This window comes from Salminus brasiliensis, chromosome 3, assembly GCF_030463535.1.
Source record: "Salminus brasiliensis chromosome 3, fSalBra1.hap2, whole genome shotgun sequence".
NCBI classification, from domain to species: Eukaryota; Metazoa; Chordata; class Actinopteri; order Characiformes; family Bryconidae; genus Salminus; species Salminus brasiliensis.
The window spans coordinates 27,276,573-27,299,625 of NC_132880.1; the positions used below are offsets into that span (position 1 = coordinate 27,276,573).

The 23,053-nt window shown below is 38.2% G+C and overlaps 2 protein-coding genes across 4 annotated transcripts; one reads left to right on the forward strand and one right to left on the reverse strand.

The window, feature by feature from the left end:
• Positions 1-6,026: 6,026 nt before the first annotated feature.
• On the forward strand, positions 6,027-10,062 carry lim2.4 (lens intrinsic membrane protein 2.4). Its single transcript, XM_072674742.1, has 5 exons — positions 6,027-6,117; positions 6,669-6,948; positions 7,207-7,406; positions 8,472-8,606; positions 9,533-10,062. Exons 2-5 carry the CDS (start codon positions 6,680-6,682, stop codon positions 9,592-9,594), a joined length of 666 nt encoding a protein of 221 aa, XP_072530843.1. The 5' UTR covers positions 6,027-6,117; positions 6,669-6,679; the 3' UTR covers positions 9,595-10,062.
• A 4,804-nt stretch (positions 10,063-14,866) lies between these two features.
• Positions 14,867-22,818, reverse strand: LOC140551338 (fMet-Leu-Phe receptor-like). Of its 3 annotated transcripts, none has more exons than XM_072674745.1 (3): positions 22,593-22,818; positions 16,058-16,610; positions 14,867-15,883 (listed from the first exon to the last, which is right to left on the reverse strand). In XM_072674745.1, the coding sequence occupies exons 2-3, from the start codon at positions 16,607-16,609 to the stop codon at positions 15,365-15,367; spliced, it is 1,071 nt and encodes a 356-aa protein (XP_072530846.1). In that variant the 5' UTR covers position 16,610; positions 22,593-22,818; the 3' UTR covers positions 14,867-15,364. The 3 variants fall into 3 exon arrangements, with proteins under 3 accessions (XP_072530846.1, XP_072530845.1, XP_072530844.1); XM_072674744.1 differs by having other exon boundaries at positions 16,058-16,613; XM_072674743.1 differs by lacking the exon at positions 22,593-22,818 and adding an exon at positions 21,522-21,581 and having other exon boundaries at positions 16,058-16,613.
• Between the last annotated feature and the right edge of the window lie 235 nt (positions 22,819-23,053).

Here is a 23,053-nt window from a genome sequence, read left to right on the forward strand (position 1 = left end):
AGAGCCGGCTGTGGTGGTAATGGAGACGAGATGACTTCAACTCGAAATCAGTAATAACGTGGGGTTTGAAGTTCACCTAAAGCGAGGGGCTATGAATGTAGCCGACGTCGTTCATAAGTTTTGGGCTTAGCTACTGCGGGCAGCACCACCGCACCCTACCACACCACACAGTGTGTAAGTTAGTGCCGTTAGCAGTGCTGTGGTTTCGGACGCGGCCACGGCAGATACGGCCGTAGTTTTCAGCAGAGCTGTGGGCAGCATATTAAATATAACACCCTCCAGAACTGCAGACACTTTTGGTCAAAATGATCGAAAATTATTTTTACCTTTTTAAGCTTGACTTTTAAAATTGACATTAAAATGATTATTATTAAAGAAAAAGTTGTTTGTGTGTCTGATGTTTGCATTAATATAATTAATGTATAATCTAACCTGAGGCTATAAGGTGATGTCACACCTTTGTTTTTATTATCCATAAGCAAAGTGTGCAAACTAAATAATATAGTTCAGATATGTGCTTTCATGGATTTCAGTGTTCTTGTGCACATTAAACATGCATCAATGATTCTTGAGCTAAGGGACAAAATATATTTTAAATACTATAATAAATTAATGAATTGAATAATTAACTGCATTTATTTAAAATGGGTACACTTGTATACAAATGTCTTGTTTTTCTGTAGACAATATATTTATTATTATTATTATTTTACTTTTTTATATAAAAAAAAGACATTTATTCACTTTATAAACCGCTGTGTCTTCTTGGTCAGACACACCAAAAAGCTGGCTATTTTAACTTGACCATGTCAACAAGAATATAAAGTCCTCAAGTTCCTTATAATGGTGTTCTGTAACACCATTAAGCAATATAGCATTTTTATTCTCATTTCAGACTATTTAGAAAAATCTGTTTTTAAATTCCTTTATTTTGTATATTTCATTTTTATTAATGTAAATATATATAATCATCATTCTTAGGCAAAGCTGGTGTTGAAACAACACTAAGTTAAACTTAAGATAACAGATTTAATTGAAAAAGGACAAAAACCTTCATCTGACTGTGTTGGTAAACAATTGGCTTCAGTGCATTACCATAGGACACAGTGTAAGTCTCCATCTTTCTAATACAAGAGATCTGTAGCATGATCTAAAACAGGATCAGTTGCTTAAGAATCCTTGCTTTGTTTCCATGTTGTCTGACCTGCTAATGCAGACATGCTTGCTGTCTGTGAAGTCAATAAATCTTTATTGGCTTTATTGGAGAGGACATGACTGCCTAATTAGTTTCAGAGGATTGTTTTTGACTGGTCAGAAACCGACATCTCTCCTCCCATTCCATAAACTTTGGCTGTTGAACCATGAGGGTGCATGAACTCCACTTTCACTTCTTGTTGCTCATTGTCTGTCTGCATCAATGACCTTTGCTCTCCCCTATCAACTTGGCCGAAGATCCTTTATTCCTGTCCCGTGCATCAGTCTGCAGAGTACCTTGCTCTGGGGCCAGACCCATGTGTTTGTTTATGCACTGTAAAGAGGGGCTGAAGAAGGCTGGCCTCACTGGAGAGCAGCAACCTAACTGAAAGCCATTTTCTAGATTTGTTCGACTTTACAACTTCCAATGTCCTTAAGAAGCGTAAATTGTGTCATAAATGCTTTAAAGAGCGTTGGGAGAGCTGATCAACCCTGTTAGTTTAAATGTCAGATATAAATATCAAATGAAATGAATGGTTTAATAAGATATCACATAATATATAACACACAAAGTGAACTTTAAATGATATTTTTCATAAAAAAATAAATGTTAAGCATTTGTAGCATTATTAAACACTTTTTAAACACAAGGCAGTTTGACATTATGATCTCTTGACGAGGACAGGTTAAGTCACATGTATTTTCCAAGTACAGAGCCTGCTTTTTAAGAAATTCTAATGAAGTTATTTTACAATATAAATGTCAGGAGCATGCATGCAGGTCCTCCATGTTTAACCTATGAAGTATTTTTAATATTATTCATTTAGTGAGTTTTAACAGCGTAGGACATGTTTTGCCCCTTATCTCAGGAATCAGTGGCATAGATCAAACTCAGATAATCAGGTAAGAGATACTCCAGGTAAGATGTGTCATCACACCTAAATAAAAGTGTGTACATTAGTTCTACACACATGATTTGACATGAACACAAATTAAGTAAATTCAGAATTTTTACACAGTAATTGAGTTGCTGTAACATTTAATTCATGTGAAACCAAGTAAATTAAGATTTTTGTTTAGTGCACTGTTTTTAGCAGTTTTTAGCTGACTAATCTGAAAAATTGTTTAACATTCAGTCTGAAAATAGCTGAAATGGACTTGGCATTAGCCCATGCTAGAAAAGTCAACAGAGCTATGTTTCACAAACAATTGCTCATTTTGCAAAGATTTTCTTAAGGCAACACAATTTGTGAGTGAATATTAATAACATTTCTGGGCAAAACCAAGAGTTGCTGGTAGGAATTGGCTAGTGGGGTGAAGCCCCCTTCCCTGATCAGCAACAATATTAAAACCACCTGCTTAATATTGTGTGGTTCCCCCCTCGTGCCACCAAAATAGCTTAGACCTGTCGAGGCATGAATTCTTCCAGACCTCTGAAGGGGTCCTGTAGGACCTAGCACCAAGTATCTGTTACCAACAAGGTGGGGCCGAAGTGAGGCCTCCATGGGTCGAACTTGTTTGTCCAGCACGTCCCACAGAAACCCACATTGAGATCTGGCAAATTTGAAAGAGCTCTCTGTCATGTTCTCAGACGTTCATAGGGAATAGCATTTCCATATAAGGGTGTAGGTGGTCTGCATCAGTGTTTAGGTAGGTGCCACATGAACGCCAGGACCCAAGGGTTTCCAGCAGAACATTGCCCAGAGCATCCCACTGCCTCCACCAGCTTGCCTTCTTCCCATCTGGAGCATCCTGGTGCCATCTCCTCCCCAGGTACATAACGGGCAAACACCCTGCCGGCCATGTGATGGAAAAGAAAATGTGATTCATCAGATGAGGCCACCTCTTTTTTAATTTTACATTGCTATTGTCCAGTTCTGATGCTCACATGCTCATTGTAGTCTCTTTCAGCAGTGGATAGGGGTCAGCAAGGGCGCTCTAGCCAGCCTGCAACCGATTAGAAACCTTTAGGAGGCAGGTGTAGATATGTCAATGACTGCTATCTGCAAAGGACTTCATAAACAGATGTGTAGAGACTACACTGCAAGATGCAAACCACAAGTTAGCCACAAAATCAGGATGGGCAAGTTAAAATCTGCTAGAAAGTACTAGAAAGCGCTCTTGCTATCGCTCTGATACAAGTACATCTTGCTCTCATATGTCCACTAGAAGCATGTTGGGTATTCCAACTGTCTCTTCCTTCTTACCAATGTTGTAAACACTTGGTTTTGGTAAGAAAGGGTTTGCTAATGCATCTAAACTAAGCTGTTTCCAGAAACTAGTGGCAGATTATCCTTTGGGCCTACTGTACTCAAGCTTAAGGGCCCCAGCCACTATGGGGCTTTCAAGCAGCATAAACTTTGACACTTTACATTGCAACACAACCAGTAAAACTTTAAAAGACAAGACATGGGTGAGGTAACATAGTGTACAGCAATGCAAATACAGTTACTGAAGTAAATGTGGAATGTGGTGCAATGAGAATTTTTACACTCAAAAAATAAAGGTGCTAGAAAGGGGTCTTTGAGCGATGCAATAGAAGAACCACTTTTGGTTCCATCTCTATGACAAGCATTGTTCTTTATGGAACCAAACATATTTCTTCTATGGCATCACCTAAAGAATCATTTGCAGCACCTTTCTTTTTAAGAGTGTACAGTATAGATAATCTCATTAAGGAAGAGGTATTTTCATTGCTTTGCTTTCATGTAGTAAGAAAGTATATATAAGAAAGTTTTTTTGAAATGTTCTTCCACTTCATATCATATGAAAATCTATTTTGTTGCTTGTAGCTAAGCTATATGCTAATTTATACGCCATACTACTTTATGGGGAAGGCTGTATCCATCTACCCTTGTCCTTGTCATACACTACATCCCACCATTTTTGAAATTTGTCGAGAGAGCTGTGGACCAGTAGTGTGACCCTCCTGGAAGACATTTAGGTGCATGTTACTTATCTTGCTTGTTTATATATATATTAGATTTTTTTAAATATCATTTAGCTTACTCACCTTACTTACTTACTCAGCTTTCCTAGAAAGAACACAATTTTATTTCTTAATTTTAGTTTGATCTTCCTTGAAAGGTATTCTATTAAAAAGTCACTTTTGTGTTTTGGATAACATCATTAGTAGTAGCATATGGATTACGGATTGAGCCATCAGTATATAAAATGCTTACACCAACAATTACGACTGTACACTGTTAGGAAACAAGCCAGAGGCCCAAAGAAAGTGATTAATATATAATCAACATATGCAAACCTTTCTATTTGGCAAATTCTGTTTACAATGTCCAACCATTGGGCTGTTGGGGAGAATCTGGCTGTAATAACTTCCAAATGAGAGGTTCCCTCCTTGCTGCCAGTAGAATACATATAAAATAAAGAACAAGTCAGGAGCCACCAGTGTTTGACTGTAAGATCATTGATTGTACTTCCCTCCGAAATGGTTAAATAACTGGCCCTAAAGTCTGTAAAAGCAATGTGTACAGTAAAACAGATGTATGCCTGGGAGTAAAACTTTTTTTTAATGAGTAAAATATTGCAAAATATTGTCTTTTTGACTCTCACCCTAGCAGCTCCTTTTTACCACTGTTTTAGCAAATACTTTTCTATCTGGCATCACAGTTGTGCAGCATAGGAGAATGACTTCATCTAGAAGTGAAATAGCATGCTTTCACCACCAGATCACGCCAAATACTCCACCATACTCCACCAGAGCTTTCAGGCAAAACAGTGTCATAAAGGATAACATTAAAAGGTAATAAAATAACAGTAATAAAAGACATTTGTGTAAAGCTGCTTTGTGACAACAACAGTTGTAAAAAGCACCATACAAATAAAGTTGACTTGACTTGACATTTACATTTACATTTACACTACACCCAAATCCACACCCATCCAGTGTTTTTTGTAAATAATAATAAACATTTCAGAATCAGAATCTCTTTATTTCTTTCTGTTACACATACAAGGAATTTGAATTAAACACATGGTAGTGGTGTCAGACACATACGCAATACTGTAACTTTACACTATAAAAACACACCTTAACGTAACAAGCAGTTTAGCTAGGGTTAGTGAGGTCAGATAAGTACGTAAAGCCAGCTGTTTCTTTTTAAAAGATTTAAAGTATTAACCGTTTACATGTACGTTTTTTTTTTGGTTTGTTTGTTTGTTTGTTTGTTTGTTTTTACCCATGTATACATAGTAACGTTGTATTTAAAGCTGAACATTACAAAAATAAAAGTTGTCACTCATCCATTATGGAAATGTTTACTTCGGTCTATAACGGAATGCCATGCTGAAACATTCCGCTGTGGTTATTTTTATTTCTTCTGATGACTTTTAGCCATGTAAAACAGAGCCAAAGTCAACTCTATTAAGGGAATACAGCATGTGATTGAGTTTCAGACTTTGAAGATCACATTTAGTCATCAGTTATAACTGAGAGAGAGAGAGAGAAAGAGATAGAAAGGGCATTTTAAAGTATGTGGATGTGAGGGTGGCCTCATTCAAAGAAAGCATACGCTTCAGCATTTTGCTTTGACCGCTCCATCACTGCAATCCTTTGAATAAGCACAGCTATGGAACACGACACACTCCAAACAAACAAAAGAAGAACCTGCAGTGCCGTATGCACCCACAGCCACACGCTGAAATGTCAGAGACACCAGGGCCCCTAACCTAGTCCACTAAGTGCATTTGTTTAGAGGGCAGGGATAGCCTTTAAAGGATTTTGCCTCCATCGACAGAAACGGGAAACAGGGGTAACTTTTTTTTGGAATTGTGCCGAGGGAGTCCCTCTGATCATTTCTCCTCTGCTTCTGAACGCCTCTGTCTTTCTCTCTCGCTCAGTCTCTCACTCCCTCTTTCCTCCAAAAGCATAAATATAGAAGAATTTGCTTCAGAGAAAACACGGTAAGAAATTAAATATTACAACGGAACATAGAGGTTTCTGATTTTGGGAGTGTGATGGCTTTTAAGTCTGCTCTCATTGTCCAGGGATTTGACTCTGTAGGAGCCATAGTTGAAAAAAAACATAGTGTAAATTGATAATATTGTTTTTTTCACTCATAGTTCAGTAAAACAAGCCACAAATTTCTGTTATGAATTATATGCTAAATCAAAATCTTTAATCTTTAATCATCACATTTGTCATTGTAGGCTTGGTCTATGGAAATGGAAATGAAAAGATTGAATTTTCTTTGACTTTTTTGCCAAACGTTACCATTGGAAAATTGTAAATGGAAGGGCAGACTCAAACCTGTTGATACCAAAAGTTCCCTTTGATATTATGTACCTGTTGGATGGTTTAAACTTGACATAACATTCGAATGATATAGCAAACAGACATTAGTAGATAGCTCTGCACTTGTTAAGACCTTTCTAAGGATGATTCTTCTGCACATTCAGAACAAGCTTTTTTTTGTTGTGTGTGTGTATTCAGTGTGTATCACTGCTTGCTGCAGGTTCTGTCAGGATGTACAGCTTTATGGGTGGCGGTCTGTTCTGTGCCTTTGTGGCCAACATCCTGTTGGTGGTGTCCACGGCGACTGACTACTGGATGCAGTACCGCCTGTCGGGCAGTTACGCACATCAGGGCCTCTGGAGATACTGCATGGCCAACAAATGCTACATGCAGACTGCAAGCATTGGTGAGAAGCATGAACATCAGTGGGTAGCAAAAAAATATGGCTATCCCCTGCTCAATTTTGTCACACCAGTGACTCCTTTTGCCTCCAGATGGAGGTTCTGATGAAACAAGATTATATTTCAAGTAATGTAATAATATTTTTGTTTGTTCCATTCATCATTAAATGCACACACACTTTCACACATAGTGTTGGTGGCATTTTAAAAAGGTAGCATTAGAACCGCAGCAGTATGGTGTGGACCTGCTGGTGGGGATCCTTACGATTTGAAGGGATTAAGGGATTTCATGAAAATGTGCTGAGAATTTCATGAACAACTCAAAACAAAAACAAACTGTAAAGTATAAAAAGTTGAAACTATGTTACTGGATCATTCTAAAGACTGCTTTGTCCGTGTGTGCCCAGCATACTGGAATGCCACACGGGCATTCATGATCCTGTCAGCCATGTCATGCTTTGGGGGCATCATGGCAGGCATCTTGTCCTTTGCACAGTTCTCTGTGTTTGAGAGATTCAACCGCTCCTTTGCTGCAGGCATCATGTTCTTCATCTCCAGTGAGTGGCCATGCACATACACTTTAGTTTTACTCACTATATGATATGACTCACTCATGATATATGTAAACAGGCTTGGTGATATGGTAAAAATACTTTTTCCAAGACATTTTTCACGATACACAATTTAATTACAGACATACATTACATACACCAGTAGCAGCAGATTCTTAAAAACCACTATTCAGATACTCTCCTGTTCTGAGTACAGACATTTGTATTCAACATCTGCTGCTCTTCATCTAATTAAACCAGTCTAATCACACTGTTAGTAATGAAACATACACTTTATCAGTGTTTATTAAGCACTAACAATGTCCTTGACAATAAAATTGATCACAATACGATAAAATATTGGCATATTGCCCAGCTCTAGTAAATACCTATACCAATAATACGTAATACGTAATAATATGTAATAATGTAATTACTAGTGGAGTAACAATTTAGAGTTTAAATTGATATGATGCAACAAATTGATACATACATCCATACTGAAAAAAAGAAAATAGTGGCTGAAAATGTACCTTATGTTAATATGTTACAGTTTCCATTTTCAGTTTATTAAAATGTTGAACATTATACAAGCACAATATTTTAAATAAATCTCAGATGTGGGCCCAAACATAATATGTCATTAGCCAAAGCTAAGATGCTAGTCACAATACAATATCATATGATACAATACAATGTTGGTATACAAAATGTGAGTATACTGTAAATTGCTTCATCCTTATTATTTTTAAAAATGAAACATAGCTTTTGTAAATAAAATATTATAAAGCCAGGGGCATTTTGATAAATAAATAAATAAATTAATAAATAAAGACAATAACTGGGATAAAGCAATGACCTAGAGCATAAGCACACAGACATCTGCTTTATGCTGAATTCCTATTCAAAAATAGAAACAGATCATTGACCTCTTTGACACAGTTGTAAAAACAAATAGACTTCCTGCTAGAAATATGAAATTTAACCATTTCAGCTGTTTCTCCATTTTATCCTCTTGTATCCCCCTCTTGTACTTTTTCATTTGTTTTGCTTTTTTTGCACAAACACTAGCTTTCTTTGTGATGGTGGCCATGGCCATCTACACTGGAGTAACCCTGAGCTTCTTGGGCAAGCGGTTTGGTGACTGGCGCTTCTCCTGGTCCTACATACTGGGCTGGGTGGCCATGCTAATGACCTTCTTTGCAGGTAAGTTAAAATATACCAGTCTGTTAAAACAGTCAGACTGGTTACGGTTGCTGATAATAAAACATCATATATATCATGCATCAGCAAATAGCATTATGCTGGTGGCCTTGGTGGCTACTAGCTTTTTTTAAGAGAGTATCTGACTGGATGTTGTTGCAACAGAGTGACTTTTTTTTATTGTTTGTTTGTTGTGGTTCACTGGGAAGATGCACCAAAAATAGCCCTAAAATAAAATGTACATAGTAGAATAAGATTTCAACTAAAAACTGAGGCTCTATGTATAATTAAAATAATAATGTACTGGACTGAATCAATTGCACATGTATACATATACATGATACACACTGACTATATTACATAAACACAATCTGTCTTTCATTTTACTTTACATCATTTTAGCCATGTTCGAACTAAAGCTTGCTTGACCATTTAATAATCATCTTTGTACCAATATGCTTTTGGGAAACCCAGTGAATTCTGATAAAAGATGAGAATGCTGTTTCCCCACATAATGATAAGAAAGTAAAATATTTAATCTGATGTCATAGAAATGCATTAGAAATGCATGACATTCATGCACATGGAAAGATACTTCAGCATTGGTGAAAAAAAAGAAAAGAAACATGAATGAATTCTAACAACTGAGAACTGTATAACATTTCTCCAATTGTTTCGTATTTCTGCATAATAACCCAAAAAAATGGATTTCCTTACATGGGTGGTGATAGGAACCAAAAAAAAGTAAAATATGAAAATACACATGTTGTTTATAATAATATTATTGTTTGATATTTATTGTTTGTTAATAATATATTTGAATAGCAGTGTACCTTTTACATGTTTGCAATCTATGTGTTCTTACATTGCAATGAATCAAGTCAAATTATTATCAAATTATAGTAATTAAAGTATTGTGTGTTTTCCAGGGATATTCTATATGTGCGCCCACAGAATGTATGAATCAAGAAGAGTGGTTGGACCTCGCTGAACAGAAGCAAATCTTTTTGTTGCAAAACAGAACAGAACAGATTTCCATCACAAGACTTAATGATTTGATACACTGGTGTTCAGAAACTGCTTATACATAGATTTTCACAATGTAAATAATAAATAATAAATCCTCTACAGAAACAAGCGTATACACATTTATTTAATTAATTTAACATATTGGATAAAAGTAAAACATAATATATTTAATGTGTTGTGACTTTTGCACATGCCACAGTTCAGAGTGTTTTTTTGTAACATGTTAAATTAACCAAATAAACACTTCTAATTCTATAAAATGTGTAGAAGTGTGTTCTCTGTAGAGGATGCGCCTTATTTACATTTAGAAAATGAACGACACATGTCATTTGACCAGGGGTTCACAAACTTTTGTATAGGACTGTATGCAGACATTAGATATTGTAAGCTTTTGCAGGGATTCATGCTGTTTCCATCTGGTTCTTTAGGTTAACGCTTTTTTCATTAAATCATTTTTCCTCTGATTCTACGCACTTGGGTGAACTTAGCTGATTATAATTTATTTTTGGTTTTCACAGTCTGTCAGAGCCATTCATCTGTAAAACAAGTCATCTATATTTACGTCAGTTCGCGAAAGCAAGATGGGCTAGTTTTTAGCATGTGGTTAATGGTCAGTTTCTCTTTTATTCCCATGTGGTGTTGGACAAGGTCAAGTTCTCCATTCTATTTCTGCAAGACTTATTTTCTGCGTTGTATCTTCTGTAGAAATTCTCACTACTCCTTTAACCCCTTAAACAGGATATGGCCTGGTGGTGGGCCAAAAGTGTTATTGCAAACTATACACCTTAGTGTGTAATAAGCATTTCTGCATTTCTTGTGGAGTTTGTCTGGTATGCAGTGATCGGTACCTACCAAAACTGCTTCAAGAAAGTACAACCAGTGAACCGTCAACTCAAGCCTCACTGATGCTCATAGAGGTTCCAACTCACAACATACATGATTTATTTATTATAAACCCACACGCAAACCCATTAAATGCACATTTAATGCATTTCGTTGGAAACATCTGGATAGCTGTTTCAGAGAATGCTGTAGAAAGCCTTGTGTACCTCAGTCTGAGGTCTGAGATGGACTTAAGCTGAAAGGACTAGAAATATCAGTGGACTTTAACATAATGAGAGACATTTTAATTTGTCCAAGGTGCAGCACTTGGTACACAGCTTGATGATTGTAAGGCAACTGGAAACTGTGGGTCAAAATAAATGAGAGGGTTTAATAAATTGCTTTAGTTACAACAAATGCCGTCACTAAAGTCTTATGGCACAGTGACTGATTACTCTACTGATTACAAAGGGTATGTGACTTGACGTAAGGTCACCATCAGCTGAACTCCCAGGAAGTACTGGTCGTAAGTGTTAGTCCCAAAAAATAGTCCCAAAAATACAAAAAACCTGGAGACTGCATTCACTGGACGTAGACCAGAGCAACAGCCAACCTGTTTGGGAATGTGCTCCACAGGCCACAACACTATGGCACTGGAACTCATTTGTTTGAGGTCCTACCAGACTGATTAACAGTCTGGAAATGTAATGTAATCATCTGCGCTGATGTAAGTAAAGTCTAGCCACTGTCTCTTGCATTGGGGTCTGAGTTAAGATAATTTCCCTTGCTTCCTCTGGGTGCTGTTATTCATTAGCATAGCATTAGCTGTTACAGGTAGGCTTACAGTAAGTACTGCAAGAATTGTATGTTGAAAAACGCTTTCCATTGAACTCGCTTCTACTGTAACAGCAGTAGTATGATGTGATCAGAGTTGGGAAGTGACACTAATACTTTTACTTCTACCTACTACATTTCACAAAACACGAGTATAGCCATCTATGCCTGGATGTCACACTCACCCAATCACCCAGTGTGATGCTAGCAATTGCAGGTGTCTGTAAGCTGACGGAACAGATGTGAAGTGGTCACGGATGTGGAGCTTGGAGGCAGAGGCAGATCACTCATTTAACAGAAAACAAAATGGAGCAAAACCGAATCCAAAATGAACCAAAACTATATACAAACACAACCGTCACCAGAGAAGCAAACTAAAGTTGAAACAAACAGACAGGAGCCAAACAAGCTAAGCTAGCTAGAGGACAGAGACTAATCAGGCCAAGCAAACAAGCCATGGACTGCCATTAACCCTCATCATCATCTGATCATGTACAAGACCACATCAAGAAACACTGAAACAACACTAGGGGACTACAGTTGGGTAGGACTACAAAGAAGGCACATGTGGGAACACTAATGACGAGGCGGGGCTTGGGAAGAGACAAGAGGCCAATATAAACAGAGCCATGTGCTAATGTGCACATGACAACACTAAACAAAGACTCAGACCAGGAAGGTAAAACACAAGGGCAAGACGTGTTCTCCTTCAAGCACGCTGAGCTGTTCAAAATCATTGTGTAAGCAGCATTTCAAAAAGATGGAGTGACCGGCTTTATAGGTCACATGTCGCAGGGGCTTGAATTTTACTATCGCACCTGCCCTTATCCACAAAACCTGGTGTCCCTGGTGTCTATCCAATATATTAACTATATATTGCCCTTGAATCACTGTAGCAAGTAATTTATTACTAAACTATTTTTCACTATCACACACAGCACTGGTGACAACTGATGATGGGTGGACATGCCTCTCCGTAGGCCAGGGGTCGGCAACAGAGTCCAGCAGTTTGCTGATTTCCCTGCTCTAATAGACCTACTAAACCTGGCAGTTCATCAGATGTTGAGTCAGGTGTGCTTGAGGAAGAAAAGTAAATAACTGTGCAGGAATCGCCCACCCCTGCCTTAGGCGACAGGGGTGTTTGCTGCTAAAGGAAAATGTGGCTCTTTGACAGTTAGAGATGTCCACTTGGAGAAAAAAATATTTTTGTCATTTCAATTCCATTTGCCAGTGTCATCATAACAATGATTTACAACATTATTCCCATATTCACAAGATATGGGAAATGGTTTGCACACTTCACAGAAGAGGCACAGGCTTAGGATAAGTATACCACCCTGCCCACACTGATGGTTGCGACTGAACTATTATGTGAGAAATGATTTAAAATACATATGATACTTTTTGTTTATTACAGCTAGAGGAGATGGCCGTCCTGGGCATGGAGTACATCCTGTTGGAGCCAAGTGATGTGCATTATGTAATGTAGGGGTTCCCCAAGCCTGCCCTAGGGACTCACATTTTCTTACATGTTATTCCCATCACCAGGCGCACCTGATTGAACCCATTAACTGACAAGCTTATGTGATGAGTTAGAGCATGGCGTTCCCAGGATGTACTTTGGGAAGCCCTGTTGTAATGTGTTTGCTGTTGATTTCATTAGCATTCTTCTTTATTTCATGGTGTTTTCTCAAATTCTTTATAGGAGCTGAAGCCTAACTGTGATTACTCAGTCCACTGTAGTCCTCCCCAGACTGCTAACTACAGATGCACTGCAGCATTTCCGTACTCTGCATGGAGCAAGATTTTGACCCCTTCAAATTTTACTTTGTTCATATGAGTGACAGACAGAATCTCAGTAAACACTAGCTGCTATATTCATTAGTGCACTGTACACTCAGTTTACATACGTGATGCTGCTATAATACCAGACTGGTCTACCTCAGCACACACTCCTGAACTGCCTGTACTCTTCTATTATAACACACAACACATCGCTGCTCTATATATTGATATCTATTAGTACAGTAACTCCTTTGGACCGTAATCACCCAGCCTTCAAGCACACTTTTGCACATATTTCTGTATTTACTGTATTTATTGTCTGTGCACCCTGTCTCATGTCTTGTGTATTGTCCTTGAACTACTGTCTCATGGCCTGCCTACTCTTTATTATGCTGTTTTGGATTTGTTTAATATAATACAAATGAAAATCATTTGTTGAAAGAAATTTGAGGTTTATTACTTTGTCTGATTACATTTTTTATTATACTGAATATACCTTCTATACTCAAATTGTAGCAACTCTACTGTATATTAAGTCACAGAAGCTAGCAATTAGAATAACCCATCATAAAAGAAATTCATTCAAAAACATTGACTAAAATATAACCACGGCACTGTATCGCAGATCATTCAGACAGATGCTCTGTTCACAAACAAAACATTGGTTATGTGTTTAAAGTTTTCTCACTTCTTCTAAACAGTTTGTTTAAAAGGACCTTTTGCTTAATAGAACAAACACCAGCTCTACTGCAAGCAGACCCTTCTTGCTTTTCCCCGGAAAAAAATGAAAAGATTAATTTGGTTGCAGCAGCTCATTTTGACTTCCTTTCCACTTTTTTTTCCTTTCTGTTGTTTAATGAGTGTCTATACCCTTCTGTTATGGGCCCTAATGTCCGAACCATCCAAAAAGTGTTTTCACACTGCTAATGAACCAGCTGAGTTTGATCCAGGACGAGATCACCTCTCCCTTTTGATCAACTAAAAAGTCTAAAAGGTCTGGACCAAACAGGTAAGGTCTGAGAGCACGAAACTCGAACCTGTTGGCTATATGCCTGCTATGATCACTGCAAATTTAAGCCCACCCACCAATTGCTTTGTGGATCATGCGGGCCAACTTGCCTTGTGCAGACCTTGGTCTTGATCTCCTGATGACTTCCCTGAGGTTCACACAGCACACATACCCATTCATGGCAAGGTCTTCAAATGTTCTCCAAAATCACCTGTGGCTTCTGTCATAAATGTGTCTTCAGTCAACATATTTAGTTCTGATAATTGACCATATAGTGCAGATGCAGCCGAGGGACATGAGGTTGAAGAGACTCTGTATTACTTTGAGAATCAGGAAAAGAAACACAAATGCTGTTTCTATTGGGGTTTCAATTTACATGAGTTGTATTGATATTGAAATTTGATATTTTGATACTGATATTAATGTTTGATATTTAGAAGAAACAGCATACATTTCAGGTAGTTTTAAGAGCAGTATCATAACCTGAGCCAAAATATTTTTTGACGGCAATAACAGTGGAAGAATATAGAAATGGATGATTGGCAGCCATGTATTTGAAGTCTGCCATTTGGCTTTGATGAAGCAACACAGGAAGATCTGCTGTTCTATGACCCTTGAGATGTTGAGTTATGAGATTATTAAAAGCACACATTTTGACTGAAAAGGAAGAAAAACTCAAGCAAAGAGTCTTAATACAGGAAGCAAAACAAAAGCAAGTTCTGCTTAATTTGTTCTATCCATGTTCTTTCATCCTGAGATGACACAAATAGCACAGTGACACAAATGCTTATTTTTGTTTATTGTTTATACTCAAGCGACATCACTTTTTGCCACATGAAATGTGAATACAGTAAAAAAGTGTAATTTAATATGGAAGTTAAAGCTGTCATGGGTTAAATAGTAAGTTTAGTCTTAACTAAACTAAAATCTAAAACAAGAAATGCTCTTAGACAACCTGCTTTGACACAGATGTGCAGATGCGCACACACACACACACACACACACACACACACACACACACACACACACACAGCTTGTCTAGTCTCTGTAGAGAAGTACTGCCAAATATAATAGGACTCTCTGGAGCAGATAATAGTTGGTAGTTGGTGCTCTATCCAGTACTTTTAAGATGAGTTGGGAGTTAGGGATGAGGTGGGGTGGTGGTCATCCAACATCCTGACCTCACTAACGCTGTTGTCGCAATGCTCCATTAATACCCTTAATTTCAGGACATCCTCTGTTCTAAAAGAAAACATAGATTTAACCCTAGACTGCTTGAGTTTTAATCATGGGCCATTCCATCAGATTTGTGCAGCCCTGTTGATTTAACTTTTGTGATGCAACTGGAACTCTCATCTATAGAGCGCTCTTGAGACTGTGACGTCTGTCCCTCCCAGTCTTCAGCTAGAGCTCTGCGGTAAACCCCAGACAGGCTTTGTTTGAACCGCTGCCTCATATCCAAACCCATACAGAAATAAAGGAGTGGATTCACGCAGCTGTTAAAATAGGCCAGACCCTTTGCTATGGGTAGACCCACCTTTACTACAGGGCTCTTGCTATCCACCATTTTAGCCAAAAGAAGGCAGTGATATGGCCCCCAGCACAAGAAGAAGGCACAGACCAGGGACACAAGAATGCGGAGGGGCCGTGATTTGCGAGAGATGCGTGTTCGCCGTATCCCTAGACCAGCGAGGACATAGCAGGTAAGGATAACCAGGAACGGCAGCAGAAAACCACAGGAGAAGCGAATGCTGTACAAGGCTAGCTTGGCTGTGTTGTCACCTTCAGTTGATTCCTTGACCTGTGGAATTCAATAAAATGGGCAGGTTGGGAAAAATGCATTGACATTTTTGCCAAACGGAGGAATGGTTAATAAATTATAGAAATCAATCTGCTTAGAGTTTGACCCCTAAACCTGCCTTATTTGCTTGCCAGTATTCCTAAAGAAGCACCAAAAGGGGAAAGCATTTCTTACCTCCAAGGAGCACTTGCTCAAGTTGTTCTTTCCAATGTAGACTTGCCGATACACGTAATATGGTGAGCTGAAGATCACCGCCATAATCCAAACTCCTATGCTGACAAGTCGAGCTGCACGTAGAGTTCGCTGCTGTCGAGTAAACACAGGGCGCCACACGCAAATTGCCCGGTCCAGACTGATGATAGCCAGTAGAAAAACGCTGCAAAACATGTTGGCATACTTGAAGAAACCGTTGAACTTGCAGAGGAAGAGTCCAAAAGGCCAGTGATCATAGAACAGCTTCTTGACCAAAGAAGTGACACGAGTTAGGCAGAAAATGAGGTCGGCCACAGCCAGGTTGACCAGCCACACATTGGTGACATTGGCCTTTAGACAGAAGCCAGCCATCCAGATGACCACGGAGTTCCCAGTGGTGCCCAGTAGGATGGTTATGGTGTAGAGGACAATGGTGATGTTGTCCATAATAGCATCAATGTCCACAGTTGTTTTGTCGTTTTTGGCAAAGATGTTGCCATGGGGTGGGAGGACGAGGGTGCTGTTAGATGACATTCTGCTAAAAAAAAAAAAAAAGAAATAATAATAATATATCAAATAAATGATCCAGATAGATTTCATGTTCCATAACATTTAAAACATAATTTCTCTTAAAAATCACAGATTTGTGCTCTCGGGCAACAATTTTGTATTAATTTCCTTTAAAATGGTCTCTGGTCACATCCAGTCAGCAGAGACAATAGCAATGTCTCTGGGTTAGCATTTTATTGGGTAGCTCTACATTGTATATGTATACACTCTGTGGCTATTTAATCAAAAACAACTCTTATAAAGGGGCAATTTGTAGATTTACCGATCTCAGCATTCTGCTTTATTAAACATATCTGATTCAACTGATTTGTCTAATTATCAAGTAGAGACAAAACAGTAAAAGAACTGGCTGAAAAAATCATGGCCAAAATGATCAAGGTTATCAGTATTATCACAGTATTGTTAAAATTTGCTGAAAACATGGTGATATCCAAACGGACATCATCTCAGAAGCATTATTTGGGTTTACCTGCTGAATACCCACGTTATAAACAAGGTAATAACAAATGCATTATTGCTTTATTATTATTATTATTATTATTATTATTATTATTATTATTATTTGTAGTATTGTGAATAATAATCAATATTTTGTGGCTGCCTCTGTCAAATTTTATCCAGCTCTCGACAAAACTCTGACATGTGTCTTAATGAAAAAATAACTTTCTAACAAGTGCTGTACTCTTTCTGATTTCCGTTTCCTAATCCAACCATTAACAAATGTGACTAAAGCTGAATTGTCACCCACATCCAACAAGTTTTAATTTTAACCTTTACCACTTCCTGTTTTTCTTTCCTTTCACATGACACAAATGAGTCCACTTCCTCAAAAGCTCCCAGTCTCTTACTCAGTGTCTTTTTCTAAATACGTCTGGAAAAGAAGGAAAGAACAAGAATCTCACCCTTTCACCCTACAAAAGCTAGAAGTGGAACACATCTGGCAGAACTGTATTGACAGCAAAGCACGTTGTTGAATCAGGCTAATCATAAGGGGTCAACAATGGGTAGGGGTGTAGTGATTCAGTATTGAGTGCTGGCTCAGTGGTTAGAGCACCAGGCTATTGATGTCAGGGTTGAGGGTTCAATGAGCTCCACTGTTAGGCCCTAAAGCAAGGCCCTTCACGCTTTCTGCTCATCAGGTGCCCACCTCTTCGGGCATGTGTGCACACTGTCATTGTGTGTGTGAATGCTCATTAGTGTGTATGTGGGTGTGTTCACTGCATGAATGGGTTAAATTCCATCTGTGGAATGACATTGGTTATATATATATATATATATATATATATATATATAACCAATGTGGCATAGGTGACATTTTACAGGAGGACCAAAACAGAATATACAGTCTAACTACTATACAGCATATATATATTTTAGCATTTATTATCAAATAAAGTATTTCATACAACATTCTCACAAATTAGTTCCTTGAATGTTATTAATTTAACTAAAAAACCATTTGACTATTTAACCATTTGTCCAAGTGGGCAAATGAAAAGACATTACAGATGACTTTGTAATAATACAAAAATATGATATTAAGTATCAATAAGTGAATCATTAGTGACATTTAATAGCTATTAATTCAAGATGAACTAATTAATAACATTTAGCCATATCACCATTCAAAAGTAGGCTACAGAGCACTGAAATATGAATTAGAATTTTACAACACAGCAAAAACAATTGATTTCATAGAGACAATGAATGTTAGAGGTCGATATGGAAAAAGTTGTTAAGCCTGGTGGAAGTCCACATACTTTTAAATGATACTGCCATTCATGTAGGGCTGTGTATTGGCAAGAACCTGGCAATATAACATGTATCGCAATATAGAGGTTACGATTCAATATGTTGTGATATATTGTGAAAACAACATATTATGATTTTTTAATTAAATTTAGACAAAAAGTCATAGTATAAAAAACATATATATACCATATACTGTATACATAAAATATGAGTAAAAAAAAAAGCACTTTTGATCCCATCCAAACAGTGGAATCTGAAGGCAGAGTATAACACTCTAACGGTCAGGTTTTAAACACAATACAAAATGAGCCACTGTCTGTCACCAATCTTTACATGAAAACTATTCATTAAAAATCAATACTGTGTTTGAAAATCGACAGAAAATACAACAGAAAATATTGTGATACTTTGATACTATATCAATATTTTCTTACTGTCTTCCATGCATGCACAGTATAAATAAGTTCTTTTGGACAGTCATTCAACTTTTTAGCTTCCATTCCATGAGAACCTCTGGTCTTCAGTTTTCTAGCTTCAAGCAGTTTAAATGCTTGGCCAGACAATGTTTTGAGCAGAATATCTTTTAGATCCATTTCTGTGTAGCACAGCCATTTGATTTTCTGCCAACTAACTGTTATTTCCCGCCATGTCTTTGGTTTTGTTTTAAATCATGTGTCGTGTAAAGGACTTGAAAGCCAGGAAGTCCCTGTGGCTACATGTGGTGAGTTATTTTGACTTATGGTCTGTCCACAGGCTTTACCCACAATACATGTTTTAATTCCATAAAGTGTGTGTATGCTTGCACCTTTTTGCCGCCAACTGGTTCAGTGGGTTAAGTGTTAGATCCATAGGTTTTTGATGAATAACTATCTAAAACTAGCTAAATAAAAATGTAATATTTTTCTATTATTAATATTGTACTTTTGGTAGAAAAAGCTCACCAATAGGTTTTATGTGATATATAAATAGCTGCACAACCACCCAAAACGTCACTTATGTCCCTTTGTGTCTAAACCCAACTATTTCTTTGTGTCTCTTTGAGACGTATGCAGTGTATCTTCTCTTTATACACATCATGGTGGTTGGAGAGTGATTGTGCTTTAGTTACTTAGACATGAGCTCCACTGGTGCAGCTTATGGTGGTGGAACTGGTCTGAATCTACTATTATTGGGTCTGAGGTCATTCTGTAGATATTATATAGAGATAAAACAATGATCAGTACATGATTCAATTCATGACTGTTAGTATTACCTTTTCAATGTAATAATCATTACAATCGTGGGCGATTGCTGTGCCTTAAATATTCTGCAGCGTCAACTAAAGTTAGCAACGGTCTCCCAGACGTAGCCGTGCATTCGCAGCATGGGTTTATTTAGTTTCAGGGGAAGCATGGCAGAATGCATTGACAGAGCCTTTGAGATTTTTCATTCTTCTGGGAGGACCAAGTGTGAGGCTCAGCGAAAACTTTCCAAACTTTTTAAATTGTGATACAATTGTGCCACAAAATGTGGCAAAATGTGTTTAGGAGGACAGAATCAACTGTGAACTGAAACCAGCTTATAACACACATTACTGTAGAGCAGTGTGTCCAAAAACAGCTGAACAGACACACTCTCTCCATTCTCCCTTCACGTTAACACTAGCCTGCTAAATAACCTATTGCTGAATATAAACGACTTTTAATCAGACAGATCATACTGTGCACACAGTGAAAGATGAGACCTCAGGAGGCCTCAGGAGGAGCCTCAGGTGTGTAAACATCCAGAGCCTTTGCATTGGCTAATTTCATAAGCATTGAATAATTGTCAGGACTTCGTTTTCACGCTCTCCCCAGGGCAATCCCGGGACTCCGCCCACGAGCCCTGTCAAGAGCCGGGATTCCGGAGAGCGGCATCTCTCTTCCCCCTTGTTAACCTCACGCACAACACCTGGGACTGTGGCTACAAAAGCTCTGCACGTTTATGAACTCACTGCCGTGCATTCGCTGTATCTTTCTGGGTCCAGAGTTTTCTACAGTCAACTCAAGGAATATCCTTCAATGCCACATCACTCGTGCTCTGTTTGTTCTTGGGTTAACCTGCTTGTGTTGTCTGGTGTTCTGTTCTGTGGCTTTGTTGTCAGCGCCTTGCTCTTACTTCCGTTTGTCCTAGTTTTGTTTTTCCCCCTGTTCCCCTGCCTCTTTGGTTTTGTTGTTTTGTTATTTATTGCTGTTTGGAGTTTTGAATTGAATTGAATTTTGAATGGTGAAAGAGATCCAACGTTTCCTGGGCTTTACCAACTTTTATTGCCGCTTCTTATGCAATTGTAGTACCTTAACACCTCCCATCACATCCCTCCAAGAGGGTGTTTTGGACTCTGCAGGCAAAGGAGTCCTTCTTGGCACTTAAACCTGCCTTCACCTCAGCCCCCTTGTTGAAGCACCCTGACCCCCATAAGGCATTCGTGGTGGAGATGGAAGCCTCTGAAGCCGGGTTGGGGGCTGTCCTCTCCCAATGGGACAGGGAGAGTGACAAACTCCACTTGGTGGCCTTTTACTCTAATAAACTAATGACAGCTGAGTGGTGATCAGGGACCACAAGAACTTAGAGTACCTACGTCAGGCGAAGATCCTCAACCCTCGCCAGGCCAGGTGGCCCCTGTTTTTTGAGTGCTTTCATTTCACCATCACCTACAGGCCAGGTTCTAAAAACACTAATGCAGATGATTGTTACTGATCTGCCCAAGTCAGAGAACACACTGTCATCATGACCATTATGGACAGGTTTTCGCTGGGGTGCGCTTTATCCCTTTCACTACATTACTCTCTGCTATGCAGACCGCCCAGGCTCTGGTGGACAACGTCCAGGCTGAAAGTGTTATTAGAAATTTCTATTACCAGAGAATAGCCCAACCAGTTTGTACAGAAGTCCCTGTATTTACTAAATAATATGTGTTAAGGGGGTTAATTTACATAATATACAATATACTAAATATTTTCTTTCTTAGATATGCTACATGAGTTAACAAGGAGTGTCACTAATGTGTGGTGAGTAATCTCAAAATTAATTTCCAAAGTAGGCCACATCCTTTTGACAACATGACCCTGCTGTAGCTATGTAATATACCAAACCTTTAAATGTATACCTGACATTGGCTGCAATCTGCATTTGGATATTACATACTCTATCCTCACACAGATAACAATTCTTGCATCAATCCTTACTTCAATCAGCCATCAGCTTATCTGCAAGATAGAACCCATGCAAAAAGAACAACAGTGCGTTCATTCATCACCTTTGCTGAGACATTTATACAGACTGGTTGCCAAGCTAGTGTCCTTTACCCACTTCACAACATAAAATCTGTATAATATCAGTTGTCTGGCAACCATCAGGTTTCCTGACTACATAAGTGCTAATGCTTACTAAGGAGAACTAAAAGTGGCAGGAATTCTTCTGTTGCTGCTGTGTACCAGAAGGTGGGGCATGTTCGGTTTCTTTTCCTGGTTTTACTCACTCACTCTATCACACAAGGTTATTTTTGATAGGTTTAACAAATCTATTCACAATACTCTAAAACTCTTTTACATTTTCAAAATATCAAGAAAAGAAAAGAGCTGAAAGCCAAAGTTTGTGCATCCTGCTTGGACAGTTCCTTCTAACACCCTCTTAAATATATCAAATATTAGAGCCTATATCTGCTTTTTGTGCAGTAATACAACATCGGGGTACCACTGTCAATAACTGTCATGAAATCCAACATTTACTATCAGTGACGACAATCACAGGGAAAAGCACCAAGATACTGTCATTCAGTAAAAAATCAGTGTAAACTGTCATGACAGTGCATGTTGGTATATGATATCTACCGTGAAATACTAATGGCATGGCTATGTAGCAGGGTTCAAGTTTAGTGATACCAAAAGGCACTGATTATAGACTTAATAAGTATGCTGCACAAATGAATCCGGAACCATAAAATAAACAAATGCGAAGAAAATGACATCTTACAACACATTATATCACACACACACACACACACACACACACACACACTTGGTACACTTCACTTCATACACTTCATATATATCATGATACACACATATCCTGATGCTACATTGTGTGTGTATATTGTTTATATATACACTATGTAGCATCATGATCCAGAATAATCTGGATACGTTAAAATACTGGCATAGTGGCATGGCATAATTACCTGGATTTGGATGATGATGCCTCTTTGCCTCTTCCTATCTAGCTGGAAATCATCGCTGCATAGTTCAGATGTAATGTTATGTATGTTACTAATGTGAGTAAAGAGTAAATAGGATCTAAGTTTTGTTTATTTAAGGTATAAATATGTGGATGCAGTCAGCAATCTAAATAGTTGTGTCTCCTGGTTGTTTTTGCCTACTCTTCTTTTATGCCTGTTCTCTCTCTCTCTCTGTCTCAGTCAGTCTGGCCACTGAAGTGTCTTTAGTTTAAAAAGAAAGAAGACAGGAAAGGGGTGGTGACATACTTGTGTACACAGACTCAAAACACACACACCAGCACACACACACACACACACACACACACACACACAGGAAAAAATCTGACCACAGGGAAATTCAAGCAAACTTTCAAATGTTACGCATCAGTAAAATGTACAGAAAGTCATTTAAAGTTGTTTAGTGC